Here is a 15,144-nt window from a genome sequence, read left to right as displayed (position 1 = left end):
GGACAAGATTGCAAGTCCGCAGGATTTCGAGTTATCTGTCGCGGCAAGGTTGTATATCTTTTGTGTGAGAACAAAAGGAAACTGTTAAGGTCCTGGTTACCTGGTTATACTATGATATTCATGTAATTATTCTCTAAGCTATACATTGTTATATGAATGTTATTAACCTAGCACGAGGTCTGTACTGGAAAAATATATAAACGACCGAACAAACCAGTTCAATTAGGTATTTATTATAATGGCTCTTTTGAATAAAATTCTGCTGATCAATTTTTGCATCAATTGTCGGTAAGCGCTTTCAATGTGAAGCATATACTCTTTTCTTTATAAGAATAGTGTTTTTCCGGGCGAGGTTTAGCCTGTGTCACAGCCACCTCCTTCCCTGGAAAGAACAAAAATCAGCTGTGACACAGGCTAGTCGAGCCTGAATATTCTTATTTTTCTGCTGATTTTAGGCTGAAGATATGACATTCATGACTTCTTGCAGAAATGTTATTTGCATTATTTATTTTAGTTTCACCTTTTTTATGGATTATCACACATGAATTTGAGAACGTTATAGTTTTATTCCACACTATTCTACATCATTTTGATTTTCAAACCGCAATTACATGTACAAACTTAATATTCCACTTGTCATTCTTTAACTATTCATCAGTCTTCTTTCCTACAACACACAGGAGAGGAGAAAAAGTTAGAAAGCCGATACCCAAGATAAGCCTTGTTTCCAAGGTATTCCCTCTTAAATTGTTAGATACGAGAGAAAAATAAGCCTCACGTATGTATTTGTCTTGCAGTCAGCTCTTCGGTCATTAGCTTGTGTACATTTGCCCCATCTCTGAGTTTTTTGAGGGGAGGGTATGCATGTACCCAGACAGCCTATTTGGTCTTATGAGAAGGCTTCCTAAGAAGGTTAGGCGTGACGTAAAATGCTTCCATTAAATTGTAAATATGGAAAGAAATGTAAATATTCATAAAGTGAACTTAAATTGGGGGAGCAGGAATGACACAGTGGTGAGAGAGCTCAAAGAGGGTTTGAATCTCAGACCTGGTGTCATAAGTGGTTTGAGTTTGCTGTTGATTCTCGCCTTGCTCTGAGGGTTTTTCTCTGGGTTCTCCAGTTTTCCTCCCTCTGCAAAGATCAAAACTTCAAGATTCCAATTTGATCTGGAAACAGTGGACGAAGAGCCTCTCTGTGGGATTTCTATTAATTTCAATATTTTATTTGAACTTGACCGTATGCATTTGTCTAAATTGCTGCTGGTTTACAATATGGTAATTACCTTGATTCTGTTTCTTCCTGCATCCTTCGAACCTGTTTCATGCCCACACGTTTGGCAAACCTGAACACAGATGTCAATGTACGAAATAAAACCTTGCTAACAGTATTTGGTGACTGGGAGTAGGACTAGAGACTAGGAGTAGGACTAGAGACTAGGAGTATGACTGGTGACTAGGAGTAGGACTAGTGACTAGGAGTAGGACTAAAGACTAGGAGTAGGACTTAAGACTAGGAATAGGACTGGTGACTAGGAGTAGGACTGGTGACTAGGAGTAGGACTAGTGAGTAGGAGTAGGACTAGAGACTAGGAGTAGGACTGGTGACTAGGAGTAGGACTAGAGACTAGGAGTAGGACTGGTGACTAGGAGTAGGACTAGAGACTAGGAGTATGACTGGTGACTAGGAGTAGGACTAGTGACTAGGAGTAGGACTAAAGACTAGGAGTAGGACTTAAGACTAGGAATAGGACTGGTGACTAGGAGTAGGACTGGTGACTAGGAGTAGGACTAGTGACTAGGAGTAGGACTAGAGACTAGGAGTAGGACTGGTGACTAGGAGTAGGACTAGAGACTAGGAGTAGGACTGGTGACTAGGAGTAGGACTGGTGACTAGGAGTAGGACTAGAGACTAGGAGTAGGACTGGTGACTAGGAGTAGGACTAGAGACTAGGAGTAGGACTAGAGACTAGGAGTAGGACTAGAGACTAGGAGTAGGACTGGTGACTAGGAGTAGGACTAGAGACTAGGAGTAGGACTGGTGACTAGGAGTAGGACTGATGACTAGGAGTAGGACTAGAGACTAGGAGTAGGACTGGTGACTAGGAGTAGGACTGGTGACTAGGACTAGGACTAGAGACTAGGAGTAGGACTGGTGACTAGGAGTAGGACTAGAGACTAGGAGTAGGACTGGTGACTAGGAATAGGACTAGTGTTCAGGCGTAGGACTACAGACTAGGAGTAGGACTGGTGACCAGGAGTATTTCTATTTTAACAGCTCCCTGCTGATATGCAAGTCAATTGCAGGTTACAAAACCCCCACCCGTACCCCCACACCCCCTATCAGTAGAACTTTGTCTGTTTCATTCCCCGGAAGCATAGAATCTGACATAAATTGGTAGCATTGGTACTAATGCAAGTAGAGGGTTTAGAGTATCATACTTTACAAATTTGCATGCATTTCATGTTTCTCCTGGGTGGAGAATGGTAGTGGAAGTGTTACATGTCCTGTCCAAGAATGCAACATGACTAGAAAGTACTCGAACTTAGACTGAATCTCCACTCCAACCTCCTAACCATAATGCTTCACTTCAATTGTTTGTGTTAAGAGATCAGAACACCCAGCACTGAATAAAGTAGCAGCCATATTGACTTACCAGTCATACAAAACAGGGCAGTATTGACTGATGTATACAAATAGCAGGACAGGCCTGGGAGAAATCCATACTTCATCAAGCTGATTTGCCATTGCTATAGCCATGAGCTGTGCACACCTTGCGGGTGGCATTCTGTTGCTGTCTCGTTGAACTGCAGCCTTCTCCTTAAATTGCTACAAAGACAAATTTAACAAATATCAACTATCTCGATGTGAATATGTAAGGGTTTAATTCAAGCATTTATTAGTAAACACTATTAATTCTTTTTAAACCATTTTTTGACAATTTGGTGAAAAAGTTTCCAAGTTACTTTATTTGCTCATTGAAACAAAACAGAACAACTTCATAGACAAAGCAGTTAAAGCTTTCCTGACCAGCTTCTTTGGAACACTATCTATAAAGTTCTTTATGATAGCTGCTTTTTCAACTGTATGTAACCATGTCTTTTTAAAATTAATTAAAAATGCTTTAATTTTTTATTATATTTGTTCTTTTATGACTAACTCAACTCTGTCAATGACATCATCATGAGGAGAAAACACCTCATTCTAGATCCTTGAAAGACTATGGTGTGATTTGACCAGTTCAAAAAATATGAGCTTATCCATGGTCTATTACCTTGTTGATATCTTCTGTGAAGGCATTTGCCACAACATCTGTTTGGACAGGCCCAGGGCAGACTAGGGTCACTCCAATGTTATGTTCATTAACCTCCATCCTCAGGGTGTTGAAATAACCCTAGAAACCGCAACAAGATGTGTCAATCTAGTATATGAAGACATTGTATTGGGATGGGTTCTTAACTAATCCATGCAATTAGCAATGTTATAGTCCTACATAACATATTTATTTAATCCAAAAAAACACAGCTTACAAACCTGAATAGCAAATTTAGTTGCACTGTATGTGGCCTGACCAGGAGAACCTAACGAAAAAGAATTGTATTTCCCTCGCAGTTTAATACACCTATGTCAAGAACATTAGTCCTGCAGCAGCGTGAAAGCTCACATGACAACGTCAAAAGGTATTTTGGGCAGTGTTAGTTTTTTGCCATGTTTCAGCATGACATAAAAGAAGAAAACAAATGATCATGCATACAGTCAACATTTCATTTTCCCTTAGTCCAACACATCATGAATTTTGATTATAACCTGTGATCAGGCAATCTTTTTCACAGCAGGGGAAAGGAGAAAAGAATAAGCACCAGTGAGCTACCGCTACCCAAAATACCTTTTATCTTTGTCGCATCTTATTAGTGCTTTAAATTTGTAGTCAACAGCTCTATATAAACTTAAGTGTAATAATCGTAATTAGTACTCACAAAGCAATGGAGACACTGAGAAAGTAATCCATTTCCTATATGAACAGTCGACCATGCTTTGTTAGTAATTCAACTCACCAATTTTGCCAGCCACACTGCTTGTGACAATAATTTGTCCCGCTTTTTGTTTGATCATGTGCGGCAAAACTGCCTTGGTCAGTGAAATTGGTCCAAAGATGTTGATATTCACCATGGCTTGGTCAACCTCCATTCCAGGGGTATCAAGCACTAGGCCACGCTGAGATCGACCACTGTTGTTCACCAAGATGTCAATCTATGAGTTCAATGAAAATAAAAACAGGAAGAACTAACTATGGTCAGTCACTCTAAGAGATGTCAACCTAAAAAATATTGATCAACATCATCCAATGATTTACATTGTTGACTGCCATGCCACCCCCCCCCCCTCCCAAAAAAAGTTGTTATTTAAATGAAGATCTAGAACTTTGCTGATCCAGCCACTGACAATAAATGTGTAAAATATCCAAAAAATCCCCCCTCCTTGAAAATGTCACAAATTGGCCTGAATAATGTTCTAAAAGCAATCACCTTGAGTTCATATCTGGGAGAATTGGTTACTTCATGTACAAGAGACGGGAAGATTTCAGTCTGTGTAGGTCTGCAAGACCCGCAGATAACTCGGAGGAGGTGGCATGAATGCACTTCAAATTTCAAGTCAATGGGATTCTCTTTAATTGAAACCTTGTAAGGCCCAGGTTGAGGGCAGGTTGATTGATACGATTGATATGGGATAATTAAGTACACAAGTCATGTAAATTAAGTAATTTAGTAAGCATAATTATGATGAATGTAGAACTACTGCGAAGAAAAGTCATCATTAAACCATTATTATGATGATGATGATGTAAAAACTACTAAAACATAACTTTCAGATACAAACACACACTAAAACATAATTATTAAGTTTATTAGCTTGACTAGGAGTTTTCAATTGAATGTCTTCATCAAGTGTTAAAATTGGTAGAAATAAAGAAAAAAAAGCTTGCATCATCTACTCATTGTTAATGAAACATAATATTATTATTATTATAATTGCACCATATAAAATGATCACCATTTTGTGTCTTTGCTGTGAGTCCTCAATGGTCTGGAATTGAGCTGTCCTCATACGTTTGGGATTGACAATATTATTATTACTTTTATTAGTGTTATGAAACTCAATTAAAAGCTGCTTTATTTGATAATTATTTATTAAATAATAATTATTACCCTCTGAAAATGATTCATAACAGCCTGGGCAAGATCCTTGTGCAGTTTATATTCAGTAACATTCAGTGGAAGAACCAGGACATCAATAGTAAGTGATCTCTCTCTTGCAAGGGCTGGTAAAAATAAAACAGAAAATGCAAATGACACTGTGATAATCTTGATTTCATTGATGTAAGTCTAGCTGAGGCGAGAGCAAAAAGGTTGCTGAGCAGTGAAGCGGGGTGGGACCCGAATGTGAAAAAGCTCTTTCGCGCAACCCTGATTTCATTCTGCTTGTACAGGAATGCTTGCTAAAAGAAGACACTACAATTAAGTTTTGGACCCGATCACGACTGAACATTGCATTTACTGTAAATGGACGATGCTATTCAGTATCAACAAAACGTACTCCACTCTCAACTGAATTATTAATAGTAATTTGCATTTATCTAGTGGCAGAGTTATAAACTCCTTTGAGCAAGCCTGCTGAAAGAACAAATGTCCCATAAGGAGATATCCCCTTCTCATCCCCTCCCTTAACCTCCCCCTCTGTAAGGCTCATAAATATGTGTATCCCATAGCAAACATGACACCACCTTCCCCTGGGATGACAGAGTCTACACTCTAAATTTTCAGCCATTTTTTCCTTTTTTCACACCTTTCCTCTTTACCTGGTTATAACTTTCTGTTTGGCATGAAAAATCATATTTTCTGAGGGGGTTGCACTGTCAGCATCATATTTTGATCTTTGAACACTTATGAGGGGACTGGGAAGAAAAATGGCTTTTTCAATCTGAGTGGGGTAAAGAGCAATCAGATTATTTCTGAGGGGGACATTATGTCTGCTCAGCACTTTGGTCCTCTTTTATTTGTCACCTGGGGTATTCCCTTATGTGGGCTGTATAGGTATGTGCAGCTGCAAAGGGTGTGGTTTTGGAGCTGTTTTGGTTTGAAAAAGGTTATAGATTTTAACAGAGGAAATATAGCCCTGAAAGGCTATATGCTTCTGATTTTGACCATTTGGTCTGATATTTTTCACTCTGACTTAATTTACGGCAAATTTATAACCCTTCTTAAATGTTTATGCGAATGGAAGGTTACCTGCAGTCATTAATATTAGGGCCCTGTTGTAATTTTAGAGGTCTGAGATGGGGGTACGGGTTTCAAGTTTTAGGCCGCACACCCGTACCCCACCAAATCCTGGGGGAGTACATCCCCCACCCCTCCCCCCGGCGCGCCGGCCTCGTCAACGGCTCCGGGTGGGGTATAAAGTGGTGTATGTATGTGGGAGACCAAGCCTTATAAGAAGTCAGACCCTTTCTTAGTTACACATACGAGCAGGAAGATATTTCGAATTCATGAAGATCATAATGAAGCTTACCAATACAACTTTCTTTCACTCTCTCCAATTCTTCTTTTCTTCTTGCAGATAGCACCAATTTACAGCCACATTTTGCCAGTTCGTAAGCTAAATGCTCGCCAATACCGCTAGAAGCACCCGTGATCCACACCACTTTACCACGAAGTTTTTCCGCTGGTTTGGCACCGAACCTCTCTTTGAACTTGAGAATAATATCGCAGTCGAGGACAAAGTTTATGATCAGAATTATGACGATGATAACAACGAGAAGAAACATGACTGCGTTGTTGGAAGGGGATGATTGACTACTTTTTGTAAGTGGTCATGAAAAATCGTACTCAATGAATGAGTTGCCAGTAATCGGATACCCGTGTTTGCGAAAAGAACTCTGGGATCGTCAGGGGGCAAACATTGCAAGTCGGCACCGGGTAGGGTAACTGGAGGGTAGGGTGAGGGTAGTTTTTGAATCAATTTACATCTCCATAACCAAAGTAAAAGTTACCTCATAAATAGAATACGTTATCCTAGGTTTTAATATCATCTATCCAAATCTTTTCATAAAATAAAGTGGAAAGAAACCCATACGTTTGTACCGTCCACCACGGAGAAAAAAATTCAACTTGGTACATGACATAACGTTTGTTCCACTTTACATGACGTACTTCACTACACTGTCGGAGTTAAGTATGGCGTCCGAGAGCATGGCTGATTTTGCGTGGAAACGTTTTTGAGATTTTCATCAAGTACACCAGATAGATAGCTGATATAAAACGTTGGAAATCATGAGGACGCTTTTAAGTGCTAGATTTACTTCACAAAGCCGTCATTTAGCCTTACAATGGAGAAGAAATATCCCAATTCCAGGAAGACAGGCAAAGTTCACCGTAACCACGTGGACTCCTTTAGCTACAGCGTTTAATTCCCCACATCCGAAACAGGATCGTTATTTAGAGCCTACTGGTCTCTTTGGCGTAGAGGAACTAACTAGCACTTCTGGATTTTCAGTACTCAAAAATCGAACCTTATCTGAAGGTGTTACAATTGTGGATGAAATTCTACAATCTTCCCCAACCCCACGTCTTGTGGCGCTGTTTGACAAGTTGTCCAACACTTTATGTGTTGCAGCTGATCTGGCAGAGTTTGTTAGGTTGACACATCCCGATCATCAAGTGCGAGGTGCTGCAGAAGATACCTCGAGGGCAATAAGTGGCTATGTTGAAGAACTCAATACAACTCCAGGCTTGTTCAATGTACTAGGAAAGCTTTTATCAAGCGACAAACATCAGATGAATGAAGAAACTAGAAGAGTAGCAGAGCTGTTCTTATTTGACTTTGAAAAGAGTGGAATTCATTTGGATGCGGAAAAACGGAGACATTTTGTGGAGCTTCAAGAAGCTCTATTAGTGATTGGCACCCAGTTCTCTCAAATGGCGTCATCACCTGTCTGTGTTCCGCTGTCTCATTTTCCAATGGCTGATGAAGTTGCCCACTTTTATCCAGTAAGTGGTGATCATGTAATCATAGACTCTGCATTCCTTGATTCAAACAATGAGGAGCTGCGTAAACTGATTTACATGGCTTGTTTAAAACCAGAAAAGTCACAACTGCAGATTCTAGATCTTCTTCTCACGGCTCGACATCAAGTTGCTCAGGTGGTCAACTTTCCCAGCTATTCACATCATGCATTAATGGGAACAATGGCAAAAACTCCAGAAAATGTCATGGACTTTCTAACACAAGCAGCAAATATGCTTCGTGGTCCAGCAGAAAGAGAAATGCAAATATTAACTAGCTTGAAGAAAGACACAACACAAAATCCAACCGTGAAGTACATTGAGCCATGGGATCTGCATTACTACTCTGGATTGGCAAGGTATCAGTCTGTCAAGATGAACCATTCAACCACATCAGCGTATTTTCCACTTGGTGCCTGTATGGATGGGTTGGATATGTTGTTTAAGGACCTGTTTGGGATATCACTACAAGCCCAGGAACCAGCTGAAGGAGAGCTGTGGTCTTCTGATGTGCAAAAACTGCGTGTGGTACACAAAACAGAGGGGTTGCTAGGATACATCTACTGTGACTTCTTTAGCAGAGAAGAGAAGCTACCACAGGATTCACATTTTACCATCAGAGGTATGTGTGTAGTGTGCGCCTTTTAACTTCAAGAAATATAATATTATTTCTACAGACATTTTGTCAATAATTATAGGGCCCGATGGGTTGACATGTACATGTACTGGTCAGTAGAAGGCTGTGCGGCCCCACAATGTCACTTCTTTAATAGTTATACACAATTCAGTGCATTCACACGCTGAGACATTTTGACACTTACATGTACATATATTGAATGAATGAGAAGGCCAGATGGAAAATTATTTGGCACAGGGTTATGGCATACATAGTATAGGTGTTACAAATATTTGTTGTAGCCATTCCAATATTAAATACTGATATGTCTTATTGGCTGATCAGCGTTGTTACTTTCATGTTAGGTGGTCGTGTGCTTGATGATGGCTCGTATCAACTTCCAGTTGCTGCAATTGTTTGCAACTTTCCTTCACCTGGAGTGTCATCCCCTCCACTCCTTACACACAACATGGTTGAAAACTTGTTTCACGAGATGGGTCATGCAATGCATTCTATGCTGGCTCGCACTCAGTATCAGCATGTTACAGGTACAAGATGTGTCACAGACTTTGCGGAGGTTCCTTCTGTGCTTATGGAGTACTTTGCATGGGATCCAAGAGTGCTGCTAAGGTTTGCACGCCACTACAAAACTGGCCAAAGCCTGCCAGAGGAATTTGCACAGCGCCTTTGTCAGGGGAGAACTATGTTTGGTGCCTTGGAGATGCAGCGACAGGTGCTGTATGCAATGATTGATCAGATTTACCATGGTAGACACCCGCTTGATGGCTCAACTACAGATATCCTAGCTTATGTTCAGAGTCAGCACACAGTGATTCCACATGCACCAGGTATGCTACGGACTCTTGACACATTCGTGGTCATGATCAATGATTGAAAATTACTTCTGTCTACCTTTTCGTAACAATTTTAAGTAATTGTGGTTGTAAGAATCAAGGACTTGATCCTCTCATTAAAGGCATCTTAACTTTTGTCACAAGTTACAACTGTAACTGACTCTGCACACCCTTGAGGTATTAATAATTAAGCTTGACAAGCCAAAAAAGAGAGGTTTTAGGGTATTTTTACAAAAGAAAAATTGGCGGTTAGTCAGGAAAACAGTATCAATATTAATGACAGCAAGAAGGTTTTTAATGGGACTGAAAGTATTAAAATTGAGTTATGGGAGATCATGAAGCGTACTCAAAACAAAGTTTTTCAGCATTACATTTGGCTGTTTCTGCATGTTTGGATTATTTATTGAAATCTCAAGAAAAGTTCAAGCAGTTGTACTCATAGAACTTTTTAAAGCTTCTTGCTTGTCTCTCTATAGAAGAGTGCCATCTCTCAAGACTCTCATCTCATGGGAGAGTGGAAACTTACTGTTCAGAGCCTACTGTAACTTGTTTAAGACAGTACATGGATACAGGTCATATTTTATGTTTCTTTGATTTGCAGGCACAGCCTGGCAACAACGCTTTAGCCATCTCAATGGTTATGGCGCAAAGTACTATTCATATTTGTGGTCCAGAGCTGTAGCATCTCGTGTTTGGCACCAGTGCTTTGCCAAGGATCCTTTCTCCCGAGAAATAGGTGAGAGGTATCGTCACACCATGCTGGCCTATGGAGGAGGAAGAGAACCCAACCACCTTGTTGAGGACATGTTGGAGAAGAAACTGACAACCAGCGATTTAGTACAGTCTTTGTTGGATGATCTCAAAGCTTCAAATCCCTTTTATTAGTAGATTTAATTGCCAAGTGAACAATTCAAGTTTCAACGTTTTTACTTTAATTCTTCAGCACAAACTTGGCCAAGCCCTTTTTTTCCAACCAAATTCCCAAGGGCTAAACCAAAGTAAACTAAGGTCGTAAATAATGTTGATGAAAAATACATGTATTTACCATATTTCAGGGGAAAAAATCATGTACATTGTAAGGCCTGCCAATTTTGTCTGCTTTTACTTAGAAATAAAAGTACAAGGTTGGATCAATATGAACCAGTGTTCACTCAGGGCTTGAGATAGGTGCTGTCCGGTCATCCATGACAAGTAGATTCTCCTTTTGGGCAAGTACCTTTTCATTCTCACTTGACCTACATGAAAGGATCATTAATCATTAAGGTGATTCCTTAGTATCGCATTGCGCATCCCTACTGCGTACAATTTTCGCGTCATTAGCGCGTGCACATGAGGGCATGAACATACAAAACGTAAGAGATTTCCCTCAAACTAAGCTTGATAGTGAAATAAATGCTCCTTTTCTCTTATATGAGCACGGTGACCCCCACTTTTTGTTTCATAATTTCACTGAGAATGACATCCTCAATAACTGAGAAAAATATTAGCAGAAATCTATGCCCGCTACTTTTTTGGCAAATGAAACACATACTACAGAGGGAGACATAATGGGCCCAACAGCGCATGTCCAAATTTTAAAGGATAAAAAAATGCAGGGTATTTGAAGACATTTTTTCTGAGACGTAGATGAATAAACAATCAAAGAAAGTCAAACTCTGTGTGATATAACATGCTGCATTGAAAACTAATCAAACTGATTTGTTGTGCACGGAGATTACCAAAAGTCACCTAAATAACCGAATTTGTCAGCATTGAGGCGTGAAAACAAGCACGCCGGGTGACCCCCTCCTTTTACTGCGTTTCTAATATCTCCTTGTCCTGTAACAGCATACCAAGTTTCATCGCAAATCTATGGCGGGTTCTTTTACTAGGAAATCACCTTAAAAGAACAAACTAAGACTTAACGAGAGCAAGCAATATTTGAGAGATACTTGAATGTCCTAAGGGAAACCTGGAATTCAAGTTTTTTTCAAGCCCTGTCTCTGTTTCCTAGTTGAAATACTTCTAGACAATTCAAGAAAAAATATTGGTATCTTTATTCAAAACTTAAGGAAACTCATCAGTCATCAAGTAAATTATTTTATACTTAGATTTGCACTAGTTTGATACTAAGATTGACTCCAATGGCATTTCCTACGGTTATTAAGCAGTTTTAAAAGCCTCTGATTATTGGTAGTCTTTAATGCAAAGATTTCAATAGATGACCAACTCACTAGACGAGACACATGGAGTTATGCACAATATTTGAAGACTACAACCAGTCCCTTGACTTTCACTCATCTTCCTGGTGTTCGTATATTGATAGGGCAAAAGGCAAATTTTGCATGCCCATTGTCTCTTGTGTTCTCCATTTGAACACTACCAAGTCTGACTGAATGCAACCTACATAACGCAGAACATGCTCTAATGCATACCCCATGCAATGAAAACATACTTCAAGTAGTTGTGGACAAGTCTGAAATAATGATCAAGGCTGAGATGAGAGTATGTCAGTGTAGTTTTGGCTGACTGTGAAAAAGCAAAAGATTGCACAATGATTGCACAGTGATCCAAATCAGCATCTGCATTGAACACTGGTCCTTCACTGAGCCTAAGCATGGGAGCTACATAATTTTTATTCAAATATTGTTCTTCAAGAAAGCACTTTCAAGACATGGCTTTAAAAGCTGGAAGAACGCCACCAATGTGGAGCAAGATAGCCATCAGGCACAGGAATCTTCTGATCTTTGATACATGCTTCTAAAAACACCTTCAATCTCACAACAGGTCCACTCTGTGCCTTGTTTGTCACTTTCTCTATCTTGGGTACATAGTCTAACACTAGCGTGTTGAGCAACTTTCCAAATTGTTTTTTATACTTCCTCATCAGTGCATGTCCCGCAACAGCTAGGAATTCATAAAGAGCTGTAGCAGTGTAATCAGGTTTTGGCTCTAAGTTCAACATTCTCGACAGCCATGTCCACCCATTACTAAGTCCATAAGGGTGTTGGTTTGATTGTCCACTTGGTGGTATGGAAGAGATAACAGCTGCATACAGTCGCACAAGTCCAGTCATGCGCTTAAGGAACTTATCCTGCTCTTCAATCTCTCCCTCTGAACACTGATAACCAAGTGATGCAAAGTACTCTGCATCTGTCAGTTCAGCCGCTCTTGGGATGTAAAATGGCACTAGGAATGGGCACTGGTCATAGAATTGTGCCAGAATGAGATCGCCAACATCAGGAAAACTTGACCACATGCCTGTGATAACTGCAGCAATGGGAAAAGCTGAACTTTGACTGGACGAAACTTGTTGTGAACCCTGCTGCACCAGTTTCCTTGCAAGAAGCTCTTTACAGAAAGGCTGGAAATAAAGTTACATTGTAAATAATATTATTGTGGTCTTATGCGGCTCATATTTAGCAACTTACAAGTGGTATACTGGAATACAAAGGGAGCTGCCTGAGTAGGTGCAAGTTGTAACAAGGATCACTGTAATGTGCAGTTCCAGGAAATATACATACCCACCCCAGGGAAAGTCACTGAAAAATGCAAGAGGGTAGGGTATTCAAAAGTCAAAGTTTTCAAAGAAAAGTATGACATCCAGAGGGATGGGAGATGCATGCCAAAAACCTTCAGTGGGAGGATTTTTTTCTGGCTCAACAAATTAATTTACTGTCAATAACAGTTCTTAACCAACCTCTCTTGCAAAGCCTAATCAAACTGTATAAAACCTTTTGTCACTGATTAGGACTTCAAGGCACTTACATGTACATGTACTGTAGTGAACTGGGCTTATACTTAAATTAAAGGTAACCTACCTTAGCTGCTGAATGCTTGGAAATTGAGATCTGTTTTCCTCCAACTTGTACAGATTGCCCAGACAGTAGTTTGGTCAAGCGCTGAATCTTGTCCAGCAGATGACTAGGTGACTGGTCAGAAATGGCATTGATGGGTGTAGTAACAGCCTTGTGAAGGTCAAATTTATACTGCTTCAATGATTTGTCTGTGTTCAGCTGCTCAGCAGACTCAACAATCTGAGTTTTGTAAGATGCTAACCTTGAATACTCCTTCCATGCTACAGCTGAGATACAAGAAGAAAGCTCTTTTGAGATTCCTGGCTTTGATTGTCCCTTGGAATCTGAAGTTTGACTTGTTACTGTTGATGGCTGGTTGCTTTGTTTCTCTTTGGAAGCTTTCAAGGCTTGCTGTCTCTTTTCTTCTTCTTCTTTAGCTTTTGCTTCTTCTTTAGCCTGGCGTTCAGCTTCTTCCTTAGCAGCCTTGCTATTGGCCTCATGAACAAGGGTTTTTGCTTTTTGCAATAAGCTTTGAATCAGGACAGTACAGTCCTGAATTATTTTCACATTCATCTCAGTTGCTTGACCGTTTTCATGAGCACTATCAAGACTGTTTTGAGTAACTTCTAATACTTTGTTCACTTCTCTCTGTATTTCTGACACGGATGGTGGTAACAATGACTGAAATTTACAACCTTGGAATGTTTGTTGAATTTTGACAGCGGTTTCTTTAACGCTGTTCCAAGAAACTTCAAGGTTCTTTAATTCTTTCTTTATCTGCTGTTCTTGCCTAAGCACTCTTAACCGTAATTCCTCTACTTCTTTGACTTTCCTAGCTGCTCTTTCTTTAAACTCTCTGTGAGATTGCTCAAGTTTCTGTTGACGCAGTCTGGCCTCTTCACTTTTCCTTTGTTCATCTTCCTGTAATGCCTGCACTGATTTGATAACCTCATCCACCCTCTCATTTTCCTTCTGTCTCAAATACTGATTTTTCGCATCGAGAAGTTTTTTTGAATTCTCCGAAAATTTCTCTTTTCTAGAATTCAGCCTTTCTCCTGCTTGATGCTTCTTTTCTATTTCGTACTGATGAATAGCGACATGTGTACTGTCGAAGTTTGCTTGAAGTTCTTTTTCAAGTACATGTAACTCATCATTTTTTAAACGTTCACTTCTCTCGCATTCTAAGTCACTTTCCACGCTTGAAGAGAAACTGCTGATAGAAAAATCATCACTGTGCCTTGTTTTATCTCTTGATTTCTCTTCTGCGGCATTTGGCGATAAAATATAACTGGTTTTTGCTCCAACAGAAATGGAAGACGGTGAAACAGTCGACAAATTTGAGGGCAACAAAGGTGGTTTTGAACATTCGTCCAAATTTTGTTTAGTCGGCTTCCAATCAGAGTCATAAGTTAAGCAACCCTTAGAGCAGGATGCTAACCCTCTCAGCACATTTAAAAGTTCCATAGATGAACTATTTGGCGATGCAGAAGGTGGCCTTCCACTGACTTGCGCTGAAGCCGCCATTTTGACGCTCGTTAACGCGTTGGACCTGGAATCGAATTAGCATTTCCAAATATGGATGAATAAATTCCCAACGTTCCTCAGTAGTTGTGAAAACTTCTCAAATTTTTGAACAAGGAAGGATTCTTTGATTTCGTTGCCGTTTGTATAGCTTACTTGACAACAATGACTCTGTTGGAATAATAACCCTCTTGGTCTGTATTTTTGCATTCTTATTCTCTTCTGAAACTTTGAATACACTGAATAAAACTCACGTGTAAAAAACTTTGTTCATATTCACTTGGTTTACCCCCGGTTTACCCATGGCGACGTGGTTGCC

General features: G+C 39.9%; 3 protein-coding genes across 4 annotated transcripts; 1 reads left to right on the top strand and 2 right to left on the bottom strand.

Moving 5' to 3' along the window:
* Positions 1 to 490: 490 nt before the first annotated feature.
* Positions 491 to 6,886, bottom strand: LOC110042430 (dehydrogenase/reductase SDR family member 7-like). Of its 2 annotated transcripts, XM_020747797.2 has the most exons (9): positions 6,566 to 6,886; positions 5,206 to 5,318; positions 4,054 to 4,249; positions 3,533 to 3,579; positions 3,273 to 3,392; positions 2,655 to 2,827; positions 1,284 to 1,343; positions 1,049 to 1,132; positions 491 to 667 (listed from the first exon to the last, which is right to left on the bottom strand). In XM_020747797.2, the coding sequence occupies exons 1-9, from the start codon at positions 6,819 to 6,821 to the stop codon at positions 655 to 657; spliced, it is 1,062 nt and encodes a 353-aa protein (XP_020603456.2). In that variant the 5' UTR covers positions 6,822 to 6,886; the 3' UTR covers positions 491 to 654. The 2 variants fall into 2 exon arrangements, with proteins under 2 accessions (XP_020603456.2, XP_020603457.2); XM_020747798.2 differs by lacking the exon at positions 1,049 to 1,132 and having other exon boundaries at positions 6,566 to 6,882.
* Positions 6,887 to 7,190: 304 nt separating this feature from the next.
* Positions 7,191 to 10,662, top strand: LOC110042429 (mitochondrial intermediate peptidase-like). Its single transcript, XM_020747796.2, has 3 exons — positions 7,191 to 8,680; positions 9,040 to 9,522; positions 10,130 to 10,662. Exons 1-3 carry the CDS (start codon positions 7,327 to 7,329, stop codon positions 10,411 to 10,413), a joined length of 2,121 nt encoding a protein of 706 aa, XP_020603455.2. The 5' UTR covers positions 7,191 to 7,326; the 3' UTR covers positions 10,414 to 10,662.
* Positions 10,663 to 11,540: 878 nt separating this feature from the next.
* LOC110042426 (mRNA export factor GLE1-like) lies at positions 11,541 to 15,076 on the bottom strand. The gene is made up of 2 exons (XM_020747795.2): positions 13,329 to 15,076; positions 11,541 to 12,871 (listed from the first exon to the last, which is right to left on the bottom strand). Exons 1-2 carry the CDS (start codon positions 14,826 to 14,828, stop codon positions 12,188 to 12,190), a joined length of 2,184 nt encoding a protein of 727 aa, XP_020603454.2. The 5' UTR covers positions 14,829 to 15,076; the 3' UTR covers positions 11,541 to 12,187.
* Between the last annotated feature and the right edge of the window lie 68 nt (positions 15,077 to 15,144).

The sequence above is a fragment of the Orbicella faveolata genome, unplaced genomic scaffold (assembly GCF_042242905.1).
Source record: "Orbicella faveolata isolate gen_17 unplaced genomic scaffold, um_ofav_v1 contig_24, whole genome shotgun sequence".
Classification (NCBI taxonomy): domain Eukaryota; kingdom Metazoa; phylum Cnidaria; class Anthozoa; order Scleractinia; family Merulinidae; genus Orbicella; species Orbicella faveolata.
Note: the sequence above shows the minus strand (reverse complement) of the source record. Positions and strands in the feature narration are given on the sequence as shown.